The sequence below is a fragment of the Pteropus vampyrus genome, unplaced genomic scaffold (assembly GCF_000151845.1).
Source record: "Pteropus vampyrus isolate Shadow unplaced genomic scaffold, Pvam_2.0 Scaffold493, whole genome shotgun sequence".
In the NCBI taxonomy this organism is placed as follows: Eukaryota; Metazoa; Chordata; class Mammalia; order Chiroptera; family Pteropodidae; genus Pteropus; species Pteropus vampyrus.
The window spans coordinates 125,710-148,052 of record NW_011889274.1 but is presented as its reverse complement, the minus strand read 5'-3'; the positions used below and the strand labels follow the sequence as shown (position 1 = coordinate 148,052).

General features: G+C 49.0%; 3 protein-coding genes across 10 annotated transcripts in view; 1 reads left to right on the top strand and 2 right to left on the bottom strand.

Annotated features, from left to right (window-relative positions):
- The window catches only part of KIF5A (kinesin family member 5A), a 44,449-nt gene extending 42,724 nt beyond the window's left edge, over positions 1 to 1,725 (bottom strand). For all 4 annotated transcript variants that reach the window (XM_023524782.1, XM_023524781.1, XM_011382872.2 and 1 more), the window contains exon 1: positions 1,521 to 1,725. The gene's annotated coding sequence lies outside the window, so the exon portion shown is untranslated. The remainder of the gene's footprint in view (positions 1 to 1,520) is intronic.
- On the top strand, positions 1,149 to 14,743 carry DCTN2 (dynactin subunit 2). Of its 2 annotated transcripts, XM_011382866.2 has the most exons (15): positions 1,149 to 1,431; positions 2,356 to 2,424; positions 7,992 to 7,997; positions 10,321 to 10,417; positions 10,590 to 10,651; positions 10,962 to 11,060; positions 11,320 to 11,480; positions 11,671 to 11,821; positions 12,148 to 12,213; positions 12,428 to 12,466; positions 12,641 to 12,718; positions 12,815 to 12,886; positions 13,141 to 13,243; positions 13,355 to 13,446; positions 14,291 to 14,743. In XM_011382866.2, the coding sequence occupies exons 1-15, from the start codon at positions 1,396 to 1,398 to the stop codon at positions 14,375 to 14,377; spliced, it is 1,218 nt and encodes a 405-aa protein (XP_011381168.1). In that variant the 5' UTR covers positions 1,149 to 1,395; the 3' UTR covers positions 14,378 to 14,743. The 2 variants fall into 2 exon arrangements, with proteins under 2 accessions (XP_011381168.1, XP_011381169.1); XM_011382867.2 differs by lacking the exon at positions 7,992 to 7,997.
- A 152-nt stretch (positions 14,744 to 14,895) lies between these two features.
- Positions 14,896 to 22,343, bottom strand: part of MBD6 (methyl-CpG binding domain protein 6) — a 7,905-nt gene continuing 457 nt past the window's right edge. The window contains exons 1-14 of one of the 4 annotated variants that reach the window (XR_897224.1): positions 22,098 to 22,337; positions 21,023 to 21,086; positions 20,740 to 20,876; positions 20,333 to 20,435; positions 19,817 to 19,979; positions 18,558 to 19,598; positions 17,725 to 18,386; positions 17,300 to 17,453; positions 16,948 to 17,117; positions 16,425 to 16,835; positions 16,269 to 16,321; positions 16,005 to 16,068; positions 15,697 to 15,866; positions 14,896 to 15,110 (exon numbers count right to left, since the gene is read on the bottom strand). Coding sequence is in view for 3 of the 4 variants with exons in the window: in XM_011382864.1 (XP_011381166.1) it covers positions 15,792 to 15,866; positions 16,005 to 16,068; positions 16,269 to 16,321; positions 16,425 to 16,835; positions 16,948 to 17,117; positions 17,300 to 17,453; positions 17,725 to 18,386; positions 18,558 to 19,598; positions 19,817 to 19,979; positions 20,333 to 20,435; positions 20,740 to 20,852 (3,009 nt within the window). In the remaining variant the exon portion in view is untranslated. Of the gene's footprint in view, positions 15,867 to 16,004; positions 16,069 to 16,268; positions 16,322 to 16,424; positions 16,836 to 16,947; positions 17,118 to 17,299; positions 17,454 to 17,724; positions 18,387 to 18,557; positions 19,599 to 19,816; positions 19,980 to 20,332; positions 20,436 to 20,739; positions 20,877 to 21,022; positions 21,087 to 21,666; positions 21,995 to 22,097; positions 22,338 to 22,343 lie in introns of those variants that run through there. The other 3 variants (XM_011382864.1, XM_023524795.1, XM_023524794.1) reach the window with 3 other exon arrangements.

Genomic DNA, 22,343 nt, shown 5'->3' with positions numbered 1-22,343 from the left:
CTATGGAGAAAGAGGGGTAGAGGCTTGGGGATGAACCAAGAGAGTGTGCATAGAATGACAATGTGCTCCAAACTAAAGAAAATAGGCATCCCTCCAGCTACTTAGTCTGGCACTATTTCTAAATGTTGCAGCATCCTGCAAGCTCAGGGAACATCCTGAGAAACATCCCAACCTCAGGCCCCCAGGGGCTCTAGGGCAGCATCCTTAGTGGAGGAGTTGCAAAATGCTAGTCCATGGAAGGTCACTGGTCAGAGACAAAACTTATGGATAAGTACCTCCCCCCCCCCCAAAAAAAAAACCCCACACAGTGTGATTTTTCATAAAGCAAGATTTATTAAGTTTCAAAGGACTGTCTTTTATTCTGTGAGTATATCCTTCCTACTTTTCTGCTAAGAAATGATGGCAATAGTAAATAGTATGTTTTCTTTTCTTTTTAATGTACCTACTTGGCAAATAAAAAGGTAGCAATACCACGTCTAGTCTCATAAAGGTTTGTTGTTTTAATTTTATTGACCTGTCAAAATTCAAGTCTGAAAACAGTGAAGTGACTAAGAACACAAAAGGTATTTGGACCTAGAGCCACCACTTACCTATTTATGAACTTGAGATAGGATTGCCAGATTTGAAAAATAAAAACAGAATGCCCAGTTAAATTTGAATTTCAGATTTTAAAAAAAACTAATTTTTTTGTGTGTGTTATTATGTCCTAAATATGGTATGGGATGTACTTATAGTAAGAAAACTATTAGTTGGGTATCTGAAATTCAAATTTAACTAGGCGTCCTATATTTTATCTGACAGCCCTAAATTGAGACTATTATTTAACTTTTTAATTCCTAATATGACTAAGCCTTTCTTAAAGTTTAGTCGTTATCGTCATTTCTGAATTCCTGGCTGTACCACAGCATGCCTAATTGTGTTATTTTTATATAGCCATTTAATTTCTGAGAATCTGAATTTATTCATTTGAAAAACAGGAATTACAAAAGCTCTTTCACAGATTTAATGTAAAAATTAAAGAAAAATTTTAATGAAATAACTCCCAAGGTGCATATTGTCATCTCCCGTCCAAGCCTCTGTCGGCCAAGACTACATATCCCACAATCCTATGCGGCGTCACCCCACCCCTCCCCCCCGCCTCGCGCCATTACCTCATTCTCGAGCCTCATTCTTGCCAACCCCTTTTCAGGGGTGTGGTAGCGGGCTGTTCTCGCGACTTTTGCTTTACCCTTCTCTTGTGTTACTGCTGTCGCGAGACTTCCTACTCCTCCGCCTCCTCCGCCGCTCCCTTTGCTGCCGCTTTAGCCTGGGACCCGGACCCAGCCTCTCCCCCACTCGAACGTCGGCCCCGGCTCTGCCGAGGTCCCGGTCCCCCAACCCCGCCTCGCCGCCGCCATGGCGGACCCTAAATACGCTGACCTTCCCGGCATTGTGAGTACAGGACCGGCCCCTTCTCCCCAGGACTGCGCCCTTGACTTACTAAGGACCCCCAACAGACACCAACCCGTGAGCCCTCTCACCTGCAGCCCCTTCTCCGTCCCCAGGGCTCCCGCCACTTGCTGCTGGACGGGCCGCAGCATCTTCCGGACTTCTCCGACTTGACTGGGCCGGGTCATGGGAAGGCCTACCAGGCCCCTTTTCCGGCGGTCCCCAGTTTCTTGGCCCAGAAATCGTCTCCGGGCCCTTACCACTTGTGCTCATTCGTGTCAACACTACCCGTGTCTCCCCAAATCTTCCCATAAGCCTTCCCCATCCCCATCCCAGACACACGACACACGTACTAGGCCACTTAGCGACGGCCTTCACCCTGCCAAGGAAGAGGTTACCGTATAAGAACTCTTCTTGTGCCAGATGGGGAACTCTGTCCTCTGGGGAGTGTCCCCCTCCAACTCCGCCCCTCCCCACCCCACCCCACACATGCTGGCTTGTATCATTTTGTGCTGCCCTGCCTGCATACTCAGGGTTGGGTTTGGGTCACAGGACCTTGGGTTCTAAGGTTGTGAGTCACTCTCAACCCTTGTGCCAGGGTAGTGGTGTACAGGACCTAATTTGAGGATAGCCTTTCTACTTTTGACATGACTGCTAAGGATCCACCCTCCTTAAGATTCAGGGTAACATCTTTGTCATCAGTTACACTCACTACGTACCATCAATCAGGTCCCAGTTGCCCCACTGTCATCCCCATCCCTCTAAGACATGGGAACTGGTGTGCAGTTAACTGGGCATGTGGAAAAGAAGGGACAGAATTCTGGCATTACAGCCTGCCTTCTCTGTTAACTTGTTCAAATAAAATAGGGTCAGGGATGTTAGTGGATGCTGGGTAGTGAGGTTGGGTGTTCACTCCTCTACCTGCAGGCCAGGAACGAGCCAGATGTTTATGAAACCAGCGACCTACCTGAGGATGACCAAGCGGAGTTTGATGCGGTAAGACTGTGTGCTGCTTCAGGACTCAGCACTCTAACTTCTCTCCCTCAGGCAGGCCCTTTCCCTTTTCTGGGGAGCCACAGCAATAAGCGGGTATGCCAATCCAGTCTGGGTGGTGTGCAGGTTACAGGGCTTGCAAAGGCCTTGCTATGCATGCAGCTACCAATGAGCAGTGCCAGGAAGGAGTGTCGGGTCAGTGGAATTCCAACTAACAAGACAACCCTTGACCTTTGAAATATCTCAAAACAGTTAGTTTTGGGGCTAGTAACTTAGGCCCCTGGGTGCTAGTCCATGGTAATGAATCATGAAGCCTGAGTACTTATAAACTGCTCGAGGTTAGGAACTAGGCCTTCAGTTCACAAATATGTCATTCGATACATGTTCACTAGTATTCTACCAAGAGCTAGACTTTGAAGTCTAGAAAAATACTCTTTCATATGAATATCCAGTATCTGTTGGGCAAGGAGTAAGAAAATGATTTGGAGATTTTAGAAATATGAGGGACCTGGTCGGAGCAAAACAAATTTGAGGAAGAACATAAATCTTTGATAACAGCAGAGGAGAGGCCCTAGTAGCACTTTCAGATCCAAGAACTCTGAGGAGGAAGGAATTAGTTGTGGACACATTTTAATAAGCGGAAGCACTTAGCATTGTTTATTGAATGTGTTCATTCTGTGTTGATTTTTTTGGTGTGTGCAATACAGAGGAAGAAATGTCCCTGCTCTTAAGGATCCCCCAGACTAATGCGGGAGTTAAGATACATATAGGAGACATGAATTGAGTGAATGGAAATCAACATAGTAAAAATTTCTGTGTGGAAGTGCCAAGGGGAACAAAGATCTATTACCATTTCTCAAAGGATGTGTTTTAGGTTCTGTTATTTCTGAAGAGAGCTGGACTAGGGTCACATGGATGGTGGGAAGTAAAGTTGTAATCAAGAGTCAACGGCAACAGGCTTAGTATGTGTGTCTGTAAGTCCTGTGGCTATGTCTGTGGGGCTGGTTAGTTCTGGAGAATGCTGGTTGCTGGCTTATAATGTATGGCTTGGCATACTCACTTATTCTTTATTTGATTTCCCTCATGTGGAAGTTGTTCCTATTTTATGGGAAACACCTTCCCTGTACCCTCACAGTGGTGTGTTCCTTGTGGCTTCTGTACTTGCTGGCGTGTCAGTCTCCCCCAAGCCTGAGTATCTGGAAATAATGCAGACATTGTTATTGTTCATGCACCTAAGTATGCATCTATCACCCCAAGAGGTATCTTATTTGAAAGCTGTCTCTGATCTCACAGGAGTATGTATGATGAGGACTTCACTCTACTGCCACGGTTCAGGGACTGCGCAACTCTGGCCTCTGCCTGTAAAATGCCAAGCCTTCATGGCGAGATAATGAATGGAACTTTGTCCCTTTGTCATTGACCATGATAGAAATAGGTAGTACCACAGCAGTCCCCTTTCCAAATCAAAAAATTCTTTGTAATTTTCCCTTTGAAAGTACTGAGATATCTCTTAATAAAAAGAGAATGATGCCTCATTCTGGGGATGGAAGAACCTGAATGTGTAGCCCTGATTGGCTACTTCTCTCTGCTGAGCCTTAGCAGCCTATTTTAGTAGCATCTCATGGGAAGAGAATACCATAAATGTTCATTTGCCAGGGCATATTGCCCAGGATGCCAGTATAGAAGTGTATAGGAGCTGGATGGTAAATACTCCATCACTTAAGGCTCAGCTAAATGACTCTCACTAGGGAGGAGTTAGTGGGGTGGGGAGACCTTCAGCTGCTACAGAAGCCTTAGGTGGTGGTGGTGGTGGGGTGCTGAGATGTTTCCTTATGTCAGATAATGTCTCTGGCACCTGCATGTCCCTCTGGGCCTTTGGACAGCAGCTTTCGGGAAGTCAGCTGAGTAATAGTTCTGCTACTGCTCTTAATAGTGACATAAATTTGCAATTTGAGGAGCAGTGGGTAGTACTTAGACAACCCAGAAACCTCATGTCCATGAGGCCTGAATTCTCACCAGCAGCTTATCCTCTTCTCACCTACCCTCTTAAAACCTAGCACAGACAGCAGTGCATATCACCACAGTTGTGGCTGAACCATGTGGTTTTCAGTCACCTTAACCTCTGGAAACAGCATGCTCTGCCTTTCAACTTTAATTTTACTGGTTTTTAAAATAGGTAATACGTGCACATAGAACAAACGTCTCTCTTGCCACCACTCAGTGCCCTTCCCTGGAGAAAACCAATATGACCAGCTTCTTATAGAACCTTTTGGAGCTGGAGGCGTTCTGCAGATTTTTATTTAAAGGAATAGACAGAGTATTGATTTCCCCCACTTCCACTCGGCCCCATCTTTTAACCTCCTTCCTCTTTGTTCCACTGTGAAGAAATAGTCTGCTGAAGGAATAATGTCCTCTAATATCTTTTGAAGATTGTAATTGCTAGTTTAACTTAAACATAAAAGTTTTGCAATTCCCATAGTGGGGAGGATGAGAAAGGAAAGTAGTAGAAGGTTTTAATTTTGATAAAGATGATCCTGATTTTCCTACTATCCCTTAAAAACAATTTTAGCAATAAGTAAAATATTCTAAAATGAATGGGCCAGAAAACTTCACAGGCTAGTCCTTTCCTCCTCAATCTAGGAGGATTCTCTCTCTGTGTTTCAGACACTCTTGTGTTGATTGGGGTGATGAGCTTGTTTGGAGACTTTTCTTAAAATGTCAAGAAAGCCAATTCCCAATTGGAATTCCCTCCCCACTGGGCCTGTAGCCCGCTGGGTCTGTGAGGCATTCTGCTCATGGCTTTTGAATTGCTGGAACAAGGGGAATAAGTTTAGAAAACCTCACTAGGAACAGGATTTAGTTTCTCCCTTTATTGCATAACTATCCTCAATGCCATGTGAAAGGGGAAAAAATGACCTGCCATAGTTTGGTGGGGCCCTGGCAGAGACTTCAGTTCTCCAAAGTGTAGGTACTGCTGGACACTCCACCAGCTTGAAATGAGAAACAGTAGGTTCTTTTCCTTACAGTTTGGGATATCATAGAGTATGCTTGATTGTGTTCATTAACTGTTGGCGCACTTGAACTTACCTGAGTTTTTCCTAATGCTTCCCCCATCCTCCCTCCTCACTACCTTGCCTGGACACTAGTTTGCACAAGTAAGACCATTCGATGCTTCTTCTCTGCATGTTTTTTTTCATCTGCCATCTCGCATGCAATGCTCTGTCGCTGTGCTATTGTAGCTAATCGTTTTAAATTCAGAGTCCCTGGTTCAATCACTAAGGCGTCTGCTGGCCTTATGTTTAAGGATCAGTAATCAAGGTTTAGAAGCACAACTGTGATCCATAAATCATTGTCTCTTCCCCTTGTGAGGTCTGCAGAATAAAACTGTCCAATGGAGAATGGGATAGAAACATGGAGGCTAGGAATGCTTTTGGAAATAAGGCATTTAGGGTCTGCAGTTAGAAGGAGGTTGCCTTTCTCTTCAGACTGAAATGGAGTTAAGAGAAAAGGAATGAGTATTAGCCATTCTAGACAAAGCGGGAGAACAAAGGGAACAGCCACAATCCTCACTTTATGTGGATTATGCCTGGAAAAAGACTCATTTTAATATTCTATGCTAAGTCTTTAGAGAAAGGTAAATGGGTAGGAGAGGAGTAATAATTTGATATTAATTATTAATAAGGTAATAATTTGGGTTATTTCTGCTTTCACAAGTCTTTCTGTTTCTGTACCTTCTCCTTTAGAAATGGATGGTCAGCACTATGTAGGTCCATCCAGGACAGTTTTATTTTACAGTACTATCCATTTTCCTTGTCGTCATGGATCCAAAGTCCCCCTAGCTGCATAGTTGGCATAGAGCCTGAGCAGGCTCAGAAAGCAGCAGTGCCCTCTTCCCCTGTATGATGCAGACCTCAAGTCTTGCTCTCTAAGGCACAGCCACTTAGCCAAACAGCACTGGAGAGTCTGGGAGTCTATTAGTGTGAAGGACTGGGAATCATGTACCAGATAAGTGGTACCTGGAATCAGGGTACTTAGAATTTTCCAGTCAAGGTGGCTGGGTGTACTAGGTTCCCATGGTGACTGTTAATACTCCAGGTTACAGGAATTATGCCTAAAATCTCATCATCTCCCCAGCCCACCCATAGGATAGACCTAGAGATGGTCTATACTATTTATAAACTAATATGCCACTTTTCTTTGATTTTTCTATCCTCTCCCATTTTGATTGTTCCTCATGATTTGAACTTGAGCTAATGGCCCATTGTCTTCTTTCTCCTTGAGTTTCTCCCAAGCTGTTTTTAGCTTGGTGGGGGAAGTAAGAGAAAAATGTGGTGTGTGTGTCTCCCCTTATGTGTTTGCATGTGTGCACCTATAAGTGCTTACACCCACAATGCAGGGCGTTTCAGCCTAGATCACAGGACCCAAGTCCACTTCTACCCTGAACTGAGAAAAGTGTCTTGTTGTTATCCCACCATATGTTTTCATATACACATAAACATCCTTGATCCTGCAAACTCTATCTCCTCATCAGTAGAGCTCCTGGAGAGGCAGGGCATACAGGTGGATTCCCCCTTCTGGCAGTTCTTTATCAGTCTTGCCTGAAATTGGGAGTCTTATCTACGTGGCCTGGACTAAAATAAGGCCTTTTTGAAATACTCTCGCCTTTCCCCCTTGTCTACCCTCCAACCCTTGTACATCTTGTGAACAGAGGTTTGAAGAAACATGTTCTGTACATGGGCTAGTAGCCGTGAATCTTGATGTCCTCTGGACTCTTTGTGCTAGCACATCATGGCAGAATTGCTCTGGATTCCTTTAGAGCTGCAGGGTGAGTTACCTAGCACTCAAGATGGATTCAAACACACCAGTCTACACGAGGGACCAAGATTTGCCCTGCCTCTCCTCTGGCAGTGGAGAATGAGAATGGGGCTGCAATTAGGTACTTCATATTTCCCTAAATCTACCATTTGTCTACCTGACATGTTTTATTCTGCTTATCCTAAAGTCATACCAAACCACCCATGTGATCGCCCTCATTGTGACTGAATCTGCCGTCCATATGTCTAATTCAAAACTAGAGAAACCAGGAGATAGAAAGACTTGAGCCATGAACTCCCCACTTGAGAATTATGGACTCAATCAGTTACGGGTCCTCAGAACCTCCACAGCCTCTGCTTCACATTCTGTCATTACAGCTTCCCCTCCACCTCAGCCTTCTCTTCCACTTTCCTAGTCCATGCCACTAGCTTTCAACATCTAACTACTAGTTCTCAGATGATGCTGAATTGCTGCTGTTAATGGAAAAGCTTCATGACATCCTCACCACCAGAGAGGAAAGTCCCAGCTCTTCTTTCTCTTGGGGTATGTGATGACCCCAGCTAAAATTTCTTGGCCCCCAAATTTTGCTAGGCTCCCTTGGGCCCTGTGGTGCAGTGTTTGAAGACTGTCATGTAGTGCATGTGACAATTTGCTAATAACAATTTTTGTCTTTTTTTTTTTCCCTCCCTCACCCCCATTTCCCCACTCCCTTTCCTTTTAACTCTTGATTTTCTCACCTCTGGGGAAACCACAAGGAGCTGGTAAGAAGCCTGACCTTTCATCTGCTTTTTAATGGGGTGTGCTGTGATGGGCAGTTGTTTCTCTGTCCTTGTGTCTCTACTAAATCTTTAATCTGTTCAGCCCCACCCCAGCTGACAACCTTTTCCCATCTCACAAATCACTGTAACAACACTGCCCCCCAGATCTTTGAGACACTGGTGGAATAGGTGCCATTGGAGGACTAAAGTGTTCTGCCCACCTCAGTCTCCAGGGCCATACCCTCAGCTAGACTCTGCGGGGCTGCCAGCTTTGGGCAGCACTCCTGACCCAGGACATGCCCCTACAGCAGGAATAGTGAGGCGAAAGCACTCTCCATCCCTGTTATTGTCCAGAACCTCTGAAACTCACATTCTGTGTGTTTACCTTTTTTTTTTACTCTACCCCTTCCCTATTTAGGAAAGTAAATAAGAAAGTAGATTCTCATCTGCATAGTGCCTGGCCCTTATGATTACTTTCTTTCCTTCGTCCGTAGACTATGCCTCCCATTCTTCTTTTAAGAGGATTTTTCAAAAAATGAGTTTCTACTTCATTGGCCTTGATTGGGGCACTCATAGGGAGGAATGACATATTCTTGAATGTGAACTCATGAGAAGATGGTTGTCTTTCCTGAGCATGAGTCCTTCTCAAACACTTTACTTATATCGAGAGAGGCTAGAGACTGCACAGTGATTTCGCTGGTGGGTGCTCTGGCCATAACATTTCAGAGAAGATCGAAGAGATAATAATTTTGGACTCAGTTGTCTCTTCCCCTAGGTACATTGGGGACATTGAACCTTTTGTTTTCCCTTAATCTTTATCTCTTGTTCATTTGCCCAGCACTTCCCTGAAGAAGAGGTAAAGATCAAAGTTAATATTTTCTCCTTACTGCCTCTCCTTCCTTATCTTTAAAGCTGCCACTCACACAGATTCCTTCTCTAATAGCAAACCAGAGATGAAGGATGGAGCTTCTGTCTGCTGCTCTTTCTCTTTCTCTCCATCATCACACCCCACCTCCCACTCCTGTCCAGTACCCACACACAGACAGAGATTCTCGGTCCTGGCTGCATATTAGAATCACCTGAGTAGTTCTGAAACTGGCCTACTTCCCTGGCCCTACCCCAGAATAATAAATCAGAATCTACAGAGATGAGCCTAGGCCTCTTTTTTTTTTTTTTATTTTAACATTTTCTAAACTGTTCTATTGTGCAGCCAGCATTGAGAACCATTGTTCCAGTTAAAGGAAAGAAGACTCATTTTGCCTTCCTCCCGTAGAAGGTGGAGATGTCATTCTCAAGAGAAAAGGATTCCTGAGTCTCCTTTCCCCTTCAGTAATGTAGTGATAGCTTTCAGATTGCTGACAATTGAAAGAGAGACATACAGTCTGAAGTACCCAATTTTGGTGTAGTTGTTGGAATCTGAACAGCCAGTAGATACCGACTAAGGAAGGAACCTTTCTGCTTCATTTTCTAGAGTACAATCTCACTTTCTTCACCATGTCGCCTGTTTATGAAAGAGCTTAAGCGCTTGAGAGACAGTGGAGGGCTCAGGGAGAAGGGGAAGGTGCTACAGCTTCTCTTTGAAAAAAATGCTGGGCTATCTTCATTTCAGGGCTTATATGTGGCCCTTGCCCACAGGTACTATTGGAAAGCAGATACTGCTGCCTGTTGCTTCTAAGATGTCCCTTAAAAAATAATACAGTGAGCCCTTGCCTCTTCTCTCTATTTCCTGAATTCTCTGGCCTCGTGGCAGCCTGGAAACAGGGCTTCTGGTCAGGCCCTCTGTCAGCCAACTTTACTTTTGTATCTGAGAGCTGGTGTCTTCCCTTTGGCAGCATATTAAAAGTCCTAGTAGTCACTCTTAGAGTTTGTAGCCTGTCTGCCATCCCTCTTCTTTTCCTCCAGCAAGAATGGAGGATTGCTTGAAAATGGACTTCCTCAGCAGCAAGGACATTTACTTTTGGGAGGGGGAGGTTAAAAGAGGTCAGGTTGGTTTCTTGCCCTGAGTGCATGGTGTGTGCCAGATAACTGGGAGGGCCCAGATGACTGGGGTGGGGAAATGGGAAGGCTTATGTATACAGAGTGGGTGGAGAGGTTATGCTGCCTGTTCCTAGTTGATCCAGGGTGTTAATATTTATACAACTGGGACTCCAAATTTACCAGGAAGCTTCTGCTTCCTAGGTCGAGCCTGGGTCGGCAGCTTAAAATGGAGCTGCCCCTCTTTCCTCTTGGAAAGTAGGGCCTAGTCTCCTAATGATTTGGGGATTTTGTGAGGAAGTTCTAGAGTGTCATTGAGTCTGCCCCAGGCCTGAACTACCTATTCCTGTAGGAGGAGCTGACAAGCACAAGTGTGGAACACATCATTGTCAATCCCAATGCTGCCTATGACAAGTTCAAAGACAAGAGAGTGGGGACAAAGGGACTTGGTGAGACTGGGCTGGAAATTAGGTGGGGGGAAGCTTGTCTTCAGGCCTTAATGACATGCTTTGGGAAAGGGTCCTTTATAGAGATCTCTTGGGGAAGCCCTCATTGTCACCTGAGACCATGACTGCGCTGGGCCTAGATCAAGCCTTCAATGCCATCTTCTTTTCTTGACAGATTTCTCAGATCGAATTGGAAAAACCAAGAGGACAGGATATGAATCTGGAGAATATGAGATGGTTTGTTGTGTGTGTGTTGATGGGAATGGTGCAGTGATCCTATCTAGTAGGAGATCAAGGGATACAGGTGGATTCCAAGTTTCTCTCTGATGGGAGGTCCTGAGGAACCTTGCAGGATACAGTTGAGAATGCTTTGTCCTTCTGCTGTTTGCTCTGGAGAAGCTCCAGCTATTTCAGTTCTTCTGTAGTAGAGTTTTGTGGATTCTGAATTGGATATAATACCCTTACCACTGAGGCCCAGCGTTTGGATAAATTATTGGGGTTCCCTGTGCTGGGAGGTGTCACATCACCATCTACGCTTGCTCTCTAGCTTGGAGAGGGTCTGGGAGTGAAAGAGACACCCCAGCAAAAGTATCAGCGACTCCTGCATGAGGTCCAAGAGCTGACAAGTGAAGTCGAGAAAATCAAGGTAACTATAAGCACTCTTCTTCCCTTTCTACTATGACTTATATAGCAGAGGAGGACCTCCCAACAGGTGGAGAAATATCCCCTAAGCTGCTAGATAAGGGGGCTGAAGTTTCCAGAGTTTAGGAATATACATAAATCTATATTCGGTGCTGTAGGTGCGTAAAAACCATCCCAGTGACTTCCAGCCACAGCTGGATCTTAATCCATTTTATTTTCTTGATTCACTCTTGCCACCTTTCTCTGTCTACTTTTCATACCAGACAGCAGTGAAGGAGTCAGCCACTGAGGAGAAGCTGACCCCCGTGGTGCTGGCTAAACAGCTGGCAGCCCTGAAGCAGCAGCTGCTTGCTTCCCACCTGGAGAAGCTACTGGGACCAGATGCAGCGATCAACCTTACTGACCCTGATGGAGCTCTGGCTAAGTAGGTACCCTGCTTGGTTGGGAAATCATTGCTGATTGGGGTGTAGAGGGACTCAGCCGGGTACTGACAGGGCTATTAAGGGAAGAAGTGGCCTAGCTGTTCCTTAATATTGACTGTGGTAAAAATGAGAATGACTGGGCTGGCTCACCTCCTTCAAGTCATGATATTATTATTTGTTCTCCTGACCCAGGCGTCTGCTGCTGCAGCTGGAAGCAACAAAGAACAGCAAAGGGGCTGGTTCAGGGGGAAAGACCACAAGTGGGACCTTCCCAGATGGCAGCCTAGTCACTTATGAACTGCATTCTCGGCCTGAGCAGGACAAGTTCTCTCAAGCTGCCAAAGTAAGTATATAGTAGTGTTGGTTGAGGGGTCAGGGGAGATGTGGCCCTAGAGACTTTCCTGCTTTCCTCCAAGGGATCAGTTGTGGGTAGAGGGTGCTGGGAACGCTTCTGATTCCTCTTGATATCTGATCTTCCATGTTTCCCTTACCCATCTATTTTCGGTTAAGATTTTAAGACTGTAACTAGGAATGTGTTCCAGGGAAAGGAGTCCCTTGGCAGAGGGGAGAGGGGAGTGGCAAGCAGACAAGTAGAGAAGAGCAAGATCTTACCTCCCACTGTAGCAGCAGGCAGGTAGATAGCAAATCTCACCTCCTTCCTCCCCCTAGGTTGCAGAACTTGAGAGGCGCCTGACAGAGCTGGAAGCAACTGTACGCTGTGATCAAGATGCCCAGGTCAGGTGCTCTCCTGTACTTAGTCTGACCCTCACATCCTGCACCATAAGCCTGAGGTCCACAGCATTCCACAGAATTCTGGGAACAGTCGGGAAAGGGCTTCAGTTACAGGATCAACCAGTGGGCTGCCAACTAGAACATAAAGAATAGGAGAACGTGGTGATCACATAGAGGTATTAGAACCACTGATTTCTTTCCTCCTTTTCCCCACCAGAATCCCCTCTCTGCAGGTCTACAGGGAGCCTGCCTTACGGTGAGTATGAAAGGAACAGTAGTGTTTGGATTACAGAAGGAATATTGGTATTGGGCTGCTTGGAGAATTGAGGTCTGTAGCTATATATTTATTACCTCCAGTGGAAAATGGGGTGGTCTCTTTATAGTCTGATCCCTTCCCCTTTATGAAGCTTGTCCCACTTCCTACCTACAGGAAACTGTAGAGCTGTTGCAGGCAAAAGTGAGCTCCCTGGACCTTGCAGTTTTGGACCAAGTGGAGGCTCGGCTACAGGTATTAAGTGGAGGTCAAAGTGAATTACAGGTAGCTTGGGACTTTGGAAGCCCTGGATGCCCTTACTAATATCAACCTTAAAATCTGTGCATACAGAGTGTCCTGGGAAAGATGAATGAGATTGCCAAGCATAAAGCTTCTGTAGAGGATGCAGATACACAGAGCAAGGTCAGGAAGACGTCTTTCCCCATCTTCATACCTTTTTCTGCTCCCTTATGTTCTTTGAGTCATCCTGGTGATATTGATGAGAGCACTGAATCCCTCAGGTCCCTGTCTTCACAAATTCTTACCAGCTGAGAAAGTCAGGGCAGTGCTTCGTTCTATACTCACCTATTTGACCTTGCCCCACCCTAGTCTATTAGTTAGTATGTACTTTACTGATGGCTGGGTCATCCCCTCTGGGCCCTGTCACATCCCTCCAGGTGCACCAGCTATATGAAACCATACAGCGTTGGAGCCCCATCGCTTCCACCCTTCCTGAGCTGGTGCAGAGACTTGTCACCATCAAGCAGCTACATGAGCAAGGTGGGAGGCAGCTGCCAGGAGTACTCAGCACAATTGGAAAGTAGGCAACTTTTATTCCCTTCCCTCCTCTTGGAGTCTAACCTCCCCCATGTTTTCTCTCTTCTTTTGCAGCCATGCAGTTCAGTCAGCTCCTGACACACTTGGATACCACACAGCAGATGATAACTAGTTCCCTCAAGGACAATACCACCCTCTTGTCCCAGGTGTGTGCCTTTATTGGGTTGCTACCTCCCTTCTTCAGCACACAGACAGGTTCTCCAGCTTTATCTCAGAGGGTTCTGCCTTAGCCCCTTTGGTAGTAGCATGGTGTTACGGCAAGGGCTTGGTTTGAGTCTCCATACTGTTTTTCAGTGTTTGTGCGACCTTTGACCTGTGAACCTCTGTCTTAAACCTCTGAAAAGTATACCTGAGTTATGTGGACTAGGTGAAATAATATGAATTGTTTAATAAACCTGTTTTTCCTCTAAAACCTACCCTTCTTGGATCCTCATCCAAATGCTCCTGAGCACAGTACATTGGAATACGGGCTTTCAAATCAAAAGCTAGTGTCCCACCTGATTCTTCCTTTTCCTTTCTGACCCTGAGCAGCAAGCTTTACTTTCTTCCTTCCTTCTTTTAGCAGAGCCCAGCACACAGTGAATCCTCGGTTTCTGTTGGAGGCACTATTTTCAGTGCCGGGGGCAGTATTTAAAGTTGAGACCATTATCACAGGAACATCAAAATAAATGAAAAATATGTAAAATGCTTGGTATAATGTTCCTCTAGATCAGTTTTCTAAAACTTTGAACCAGTGAAACCCTATTTCAACAAAACCTTATTTGGCCCTCTTAATAGTCCTGCATGAATGGCAGACCCTGAGCTAGGTCCATGGTACTCCAAGGGTAGTTAGAAAACTGTTAACTGTAGTTACAGTACTACCCTTGGAGTACCATAATCTTCCTGGCTGTGGGACTATTAAGCTGTGTTTCCATTGTTTCTGTTCTAAGAGAATTTCTTTAGGTCTTTTTCCAGGTAAGGACCTGACAATAAACATCTCTTATGTTCTAGGTACAGACAACCATGCGTGAAAACCTGTCCACAGTTGAGGGGAATTTTGCCAACATTGATGAACGGATGAAGAAGCTGGGAAAGTGAGCCCCTTTGGAAGATGGAGAACAGGGGTAATGCCTACCCCTTTGAACTCTGTTAACAGCTTACATAGGGTTTCCCCTTAAATATAACTCTCGTATCCCCATCCCATTTGACACTAGGGACAAGGGTTCTTGCATGTGGGGTTTACATCCCTCCTCTGATGACTAGTGTGGTAGCTGGGGGATATTAGATGGTGGTGTCTCCTTGGGCCCCAGGGATGAGGACATGGGCTCAGCCACATGCCAGCTCACGTCTAATACTACTTTGTCCAGTGTGGGGAAAGATTGGGTCCTGTCCTCCAGCACAGCTTCTGTGGCTGATTGTAACACTGTACAACTGTTTCTGACCATTAAATGCTGTTGTACTCTGTGTGGCCCCTGCTTTATTTCCTGGGGAAGAGGCAGCACTGAGAGACATTCACAGCATATTAGGCAGTCTAAACTACTCTCTACAGGAGAAAGTTTAAATTCTAACTCGTTCATACTAAAGAACTAAGGAAAAAATGAGTACAGAGTCAGAGCCAGAGTTTCAAAATATTCTCATCTGTTAAATTAAGAGTGTCTCCCATAGAAAAGCAGTGGAGGCCCCACAGGGCAAGTACAAAACAGAATTAAAACTCCCAAGGGTCTTGTCTTTACAAAAGAAAAGGCAGGAGGCAGCCCCTGGACAGCTGGTCATGCTGGCCGCTCCGGTTGGACCACGTTGCATAATCCTCAGTCGCATCATCACAACGTCTCTGAGCGTTTTGATGGGGGGAGAAGGGGCAGTGTAGTGTGTATGGGAGGAGAGGCCCAGAGGGCTCTCTTTGCCCCCTTACCCCCTTTTTCTATCCCAGAGGAAAGTAGAGGAAAGCTGGCTACACCTTGAAATGAGGCTATGTGTTTCAAACCTGGGGACAGGGTAAGAGGGGATCTGTGCTTTGAGCAACCTGAGCCAGAGACAGAGGGGTGTTGGAGGGGTGAGGGGAGGATGCATGATGCTTATTGCTTTGTACCTTTCACTGGGAAGGAGGGCAGCAGCCAACAGTAGCTCACAGGTTTGTAAACTGAGCCTGCTGGCTTTAAAAAGGGAGGCAATGAAGTCGAATTAAATATAAAAGAGTCATTTGTGCAAAAATAACTTAAACAAATAAAAGACCTGGGGAAGGGGGTGTTCCCCTTAGTCTGGTGGGGAGCAGGCCATATACCACCCCCCCAGGCCTTTTCAGTGACATGGCTTTAGGGGGGGAGGGGGTGAGCTTCCTGACCCCCTGCAATGGCTCAGGATGGGATTGTAGGGGAAGGGCTTGCATTTGTGCTCTGAGTGAGGAGTAGTGCCCCCACCCACTGTCCACAGGTGCAGGTGGCTGGCAGGGGCTCCCAAGGCTCAGCACTCAGCTCTCCCCAATCAGGGTCAGATCCAGCTCCAGGTATGGCTGCTATGGGGCCAGTTTCCTCCTCTTGTTTTTGGCAGGACGGCCAGGGCGGGCCCGGGGAGGCAGAGGGACAGCCGCCTATACAAGAGGGGAAGTTGAAAGAAGTGATCAAACAGCTAGGTATCAAGAAGTCTTTTATTTTCTCCCCACTCCCTCTAACCCTCTTTTCCTCCTGCCTCATCCCTTATTCACCCACTCCCACCCACTGACACTTACTCGGGTTGTGGGGCTGGGGTCCAAGGTAACATCCTGGCGGGAGCTATTGCTGTTCCGGGTAGGGCTGCAATAAGGGGCACAGATGATCAGGCACACCCACCCCCCGGCCAAGCACCAAATGAATTTCAGAGTTTGGGTGGGAAACTCTACATTTGGACAGTAAAGGCATAACATCCTTATTGGAGCCAAACTACTCTTTAGACATTTCTATAAACTCAGCAAGAAGTGAGGAAAGGCCAGGACTGTGGCGGACCCAACACTCACTTGTATTTTCTCCTCCGGCCACGACGAGACTTTCTGACTACCCCTGAGGGCACCTGAGAAAAGATGGACTGTGTGTGTAGGGAAAGTTAAGAAAAAGCACCATAGTCTCAGCCTCTCTTGAGCCCTTCAGCCTGACCACTTTCACTCTGTACTCACCTTAAGGTCTTCAGAATGGGGCCCAGGAGGGGATGGATCCTTGGGCTCTGCACCCCCTTCAGCCAGTTCCCCATTATGCTGCCAGTGGTGGGTCCTTGGGGACCGTTCCATTTGTCCATTGAAGCTACCACGTGCCCCCCACTTGAGGGCCAGTCGGCCAGGCTCCCGCCGGCTACCAGGCTTTCGACCACGACCTGGCCTGGCCTCACCATTAATGCCCCTAAGTCCCCCTCCTCCCCTCCGGCCCCGTTTCCCTGACCCCCTCCCAGTGAGCAGCTCAGGGACTGGGGGGTCGGGAGAACTGTGGGGTGGGGCTAAGGCACTGAGGGGAGGCCGGGCAGGCTCCGGTTCGAGGGCTGAGGTGGGGCTCTCAGGGGGCAGACAGGGGGCTTCTGGCTGCTCTGGAGGAAGCTGCAGGCAAAAAATAAAATCTCAGTCTCAAATACAGTCCTCTGCTTTGTAACTCAGAATGCTTGTATTTCCAGTTTGGGAAAAAATTCCTGACAGAATCCCACACCCTCACCTGGAGAGACTGTAGCAGGCAGGCTAGGGGACTAGAAGCCTCTGAGAGGGGTGGAGGAGCTCCCCCCCCAGGGAGGAGCTGCAGCCCCAACTGGCCAGAGAGAAGAGGGCCAGGAGGCTGCAACAGGCTGGGGAGGGTTCCAGGGCTGCTGGTCAGTGAAGACAGGTCACCTGTTGAATTATAAAGTCAAGGATCTCACTAGGCAAACCAATTAGGTTGAACAAACCCTATTATTCTTTTAGGCTTTACCCAGTTCAAAGACTTTCTTCCCCAGTTCATCCAGCTGCTCCTCCCAATTTTTACTGCTTCCTTTCTTCTTTTTCATACCAGAAAAGTCTTCCCTCAGACTCACCCAGCAGGCTGGCACTCAGCAGAGGGCTAAGAAGTTGGGGGGGTCTCCCTGAGTTGGAGGGGGCCTTGCCCAGAGAGGAGGCTCCCAGGTCAGTAGTTGCCGTGGTGACACTGGAGGTAGGTGGTCCAGGTTGGGGGGCACTCAGGACACAGGGCTAAAAAAAGAAAAATGGTTATAACATGTGTAAAGTGTTCTATACATTTATAGTACTTTCACACATATAATCTCACTGAAGCCTCATGTGAAGGCCACGCTTATTAAATACAGACCCAGTTCTCACTGTCATCCTACCCCCAGCCAAACACTAAGCCCTCCCCAAGGCCCAAAGGAAGACTTCAGGCATGAAACTGAAAGCTTTTGATTCCCAGCTCCCATCTCTTATTCTACCTCTTGTTCTGCCCCACCCACTCACCCCCTATCCTCACCTGGGGGGTTGTCCCCGAGGGGGGATCCAGGCTGGCGGCCAGCAGCGCAGAATTTAAAGCTATGAGGGTAGGGGGAGCTGAAAGTGGGGGGAACAGTAGCGGGGGCAGGTCTCCCAAACCTGAAAATGTTTCCCCACTTGGACCCCCAGCGCCCTCTGCAGATCCCTCCCCATCCCCAGCTGTGGGGCCCAGGGCCAAAAGAGGCAGGAAAGAAGCAAGGAGGTTGCTAGGAGGTGCAGAAGGGGGTGGAAGGAGGTCTGAAGGGGGTGGTGGAAGCAGGGAAGCCACCAAAAGCGAAGGCCCCTCGGGTTCGCCTGGGGCTAGGGGAGGGCCAGGTCCCCCTGGTGGGGGTAGCAAGGGCTCAGGGGGAGGTTGTCCTCCTCCCCCAGCCAGCACACCAAATAAGCTGTGGCTGAGCAATGGAGAAGGTGGAGGCTGCCCTAGACTCAGAGGGAGAGGCAAGGCCCCTAGCATCCCAGGGAAGCCAGCTCCACTCAGTGCCAGGCCCTGCTCAGGGCTGGAGAAAGGGAAAGCCTCCCCACCAGCCAGGGGGGGCAGAGGGCAGGCTGGGCCCGCCCCCAACCCGAGCCCTTCAGATGGGCTTTGAAGCACAGGGCTAGGGACTAGGGGGGCTTTGGAGGCAGCTGGTGGGGCAGGGGCACCTGCAAAGGAAAAGAAAGATTCAGCTCTAGGGAACCCTTTCTCCCAATGTCCAAAGAACCCAACCTCCCTGTCCCCAACCCAGAAAACCAAAGAGCTCTAAACTCTCCCCTAAATGCCTTAGCTACCTCTTTCAACCCCAGGAGAAGAGGAGCTCTACCACATTTACATACCTGGCACACTGCTGAGGCTGCCACTTGTGGTCCCAGGCAGGGAGGGTGGGATGGGGTGCCTGGGCTGGGGAGGGCTCCCTGAGGAGAGGGTTGGGGGAGGAGGAAGGTGTGCATCTGACCCCAAAAGGTTAAAGCTTCCATCAGAGTGGGAAGGGCCAGGGGTAGGGAGTCCCAGAAGGGACAGCACAGAAGGAAGAATTGGTTGGGATGGCTCAGGGAGAGAAAAATGTTGGGGGGAAGGTGCAGGGGCCCGGGGACGGCTCCGTCTAGGGGCTTGAGGGCCTCCCCCTTCTAGCAATCGCAGTACAGTTGGGGGTCTGCGGGGACGACGCTGAGAGGGACGGGGTAATGAGTGGGAAGCTGAGGGTGCCTGGGCACGGGGCCTTCGGCCCTGTAAAGTGCTGGGAGGTGGGAGTGGGGGATGCTGTGCCTTGGCCGCTGCAGAGAGTAGGCTGCTAGCAAGGAAGGGGGGTGCCCCAGGCCCCTCTACTGTGGGAGCCCCTCCCAGAGGTCCGAGGACCAGGGGCAGGTGCATAGTGGCTGAAGACACTGGTGGCTGAGTGGCAGGACCAGGGGGACCAGGGAGATTATTGCTTGGGGGTAGAGGAGGGGGTGTTAAGGCATCACTACAGTGGAAGAGAGGAGGGTCTGAAGGTGGTGAGGAAGAGACATGGGCAGCTGGAGGAGAGCCCAAGTCAGGGGGCACCAGGCTGGATCGAAGGGCAGCTCCCCAGTTGTATGAGGGGGCATTGAGACTGATGGCAGGTGGAGGAGGTGGAGCTGGAGAGGGGGCATTGCCCCTTGGGAGGAAACAGGGGCTACTGCTGCCTCCAGAGGGGACTGGGTCAGGAAGCCTTGGTGGTGGGAAGAGTCCCCCAGGGCCTGCTAGAGGTGGGAAGGCTGGCGGAACTGAGCTTGGTTCTGGGAGAAGGGAGCCAGGACCCCCATTAAGTGGAGTTGTGGGAGGGACTCGACAGGGAGGGCGGGCAGAGGGGAGCCCTGGGGACACAGTGTGGAACATTTGGGGGCTTGCTCCCTCTCCTGTAATAAAAAAGAAATGATGAGTTGTGGCTCCCCTTCCAAAAATTTTCTTTTGTCTTCATCCTGTATCCTATAAATTCCCAATCTCTCTGTGCTCTCCCCTCACCAAGCAGCTTCCCCACTCCACTTTTCTTGCTCCCTCTCATGGATATCCTTCCACCATCCCTCTTCCAGGCCCTTAAGTTGTCCTCAGTCTTCCGTAAAAGAAGAAAACTCACCAGGAGAAGAGTGTGAGCAGGTGGTCTCCATGCTGCGGTACAGAGTTGCCATGGCAACGGCTTTCCGGCGGTGGTTGCACAACTTGGTCATGTCCTCCTCTGATGCTGGCCCCACCCCAGCCCCACCCAGGGTCACCGGGGCCAAAGGGTCAAAGTTGAAAACCTGTAAGGTAGAAGACGTGGACAGGGACCCTGAGCGGTGGAATCTGTGACAAGGCCTGCCATGGGCAGTGACTTGCATTAAGTCTCTTGGCTTATTCCTGTACATTCTGGCACTCCTCATCACTCTCAGCGGTCCCCAACCTTTTTGGCACCAGGGTCCAGTGCTCCTATTAGAATCTAATGCCTAATGATCTGAGATGGAGCTGAGGCAATGATGCTAGCACTGGGAGCAGCTGCAAATACAGATGAAGCTTCACTTGCTCGCCTGCCGCTCACCTCCTGTTATGCAGCCTGGTTCCTAACAAGCCACAAACAGCGGTCCGTGGCCCGGGGTTTGGGGACCCTGACTCTGACCTTGGGGACATTGAGTGGACACTCCAGACCGCACTTGCAGGTCCCATCGCTGAGGAGGTAGCTCCGGGTTTGCTCCAAGGAAGACAGCTCTGTGCCACTTGGGCTGGAAGAGAACAGAGATAGAGTATGGGGTTAGCTGATACTGAGGAGACACTCCTGAAGAACAGTTCCTTAATCAAAGACCTTTCTAGGAAGAGAATAAGGTAAGGGATGTGGGAAGAGACAGAAAGAGGGAGAACAGACTCAAAGAGCCAAAGATATGGAGAACAAAAGGCTGAGGAAGGAAGGAACAAGAGAGAAATGGGGTACCAGAGATCTAGGCTTTGAGAAGGCGGGGTGGGAAACAGAACTCAGGCAACTAAAGGGCCTGAGAATATAATTTGGGGAACTTTTGAGGATTCATATACCTGATATAGAGCACAGCACCCTCTCGAACACAGCGCTGCCAGCCGATGGGGACAGATGTGGCCACAGGGCCCCCAGCTCTGTCTGCTCCACTGCTCTCATTGCCCCCATTCATTGTGTGTAATCAGCTCCCACGTGCCTGATAACACAGACATCCATGTGGGCATTAGAAGGATTAAACTTGTCTGGGTACCTGAGGGAGTACTACAGGAAGGCAAAGGTTCTGGGAAGACCCAAGAGAACTCAGGGGCATGGGGAAACCCTCTGCCATCCCACCATGGCTACCTGAACATCTCTGCAAACATTGTGGGGTCCAGTCTAAAGCCGGGGCCGCCGGCTTAGCCCACACCTGCAAAATGAGAGAGGGACTGTCAGGAACCTACCCAACTCAGGAGAGAAGCACAGCTCAAAGACATTCAAAGGAAAACAATCCTTAATGAAGTAAGTGCCCATAAAAATCTCAGAGATTTGCTGGGTCCACAACCATCCTTTCCATGTGCAGTCTCTAGGAACCAGAGGATCAAAGCCTCAACTCCCAAGGACCAAGGAATCACAACACAATCCCTAGACATAAAGGGCAAGGTCCTTTTGTCCCATCTGGGACAGAAGACTTCACCCAGGAGTGTGGGCAAATTCCCATAATGCCAGGCCACTAGGAAGTTTCCCAGAGTCTGGCCCCTGCTGTCCCCTCCCCCCCAAGGAAGATCATATAAAAAGTACAGATTTCCCCACAGGTCACCAGGCAATTGCCCAACTGCCTGCTGGGGTGGTACCAACAGAATTTCCCCCATGCCTGCTACATTGGACAAATCACTAATCTAGTTCATATGGGTCTTCTTAAGAAATATAGGAATCACAGCCCTGTCTTCTTCCAGAACCCTGAAAAGCTCCTGATTTTCCCCCAAATCTAAGGCAAGAGGATTCAGCACCTCCTATCCCTCAAGCTTCACATTAGCTCCAACAGGGAGTCTCCTCTAATATATGAGGCCGCCCCTCAAACCTGCAAGTATCCTCCCCAACCATCGCTCCCGCCCCACACTGGCGGCTTCAAAACTTTCCCTCTCATAACAAGGCGCCCTGTCACCCAGCCTGCTTCCCTTAGCTTGGGGAGGAGGGGAAGGCGCACGAAGTAGGAAGGAACTTGGGGAGAGGGCGGGCGGAGGGTGGGCGAAGCACTGAGGGGAAGGAGGTGAAGAAGGCAAAAGTCAAGCAGTGAGAGGGAAAAACGGTGGGGGCAGGTGAGGGCGGGGGAGTGGGGATGGGGCCAGGGAAAGGGGCCGAGAGGACGCGGAGGGGGCAGAGGGTAGGGACTGGAGGGGAGGGGGAGGGGCGGGATGGGGGGGCCGGGCCCTGCACTCACCGCGGCCCATGGTTCGGCCGGCCCCGCCCTGCGCAGTCGCGGCCCAGAGGGTGAGTGGGAGGGAGTGGGAGGAGGGTCGGTGGAGCCCGAGCCTCCGGTACGGCCCCGGCCGGTCCTAGCAGGAAGCGCCGCCGCCGCCGCCGCGGATCACCGAGCGGCCTCCCGCGCATGCGCCATGGGGGCCAGGGGCAGCCCTGGGGATTCCGTTCCCAGAAGGCACCGCGCAGGCTGCAGCCGCCGCCGCCG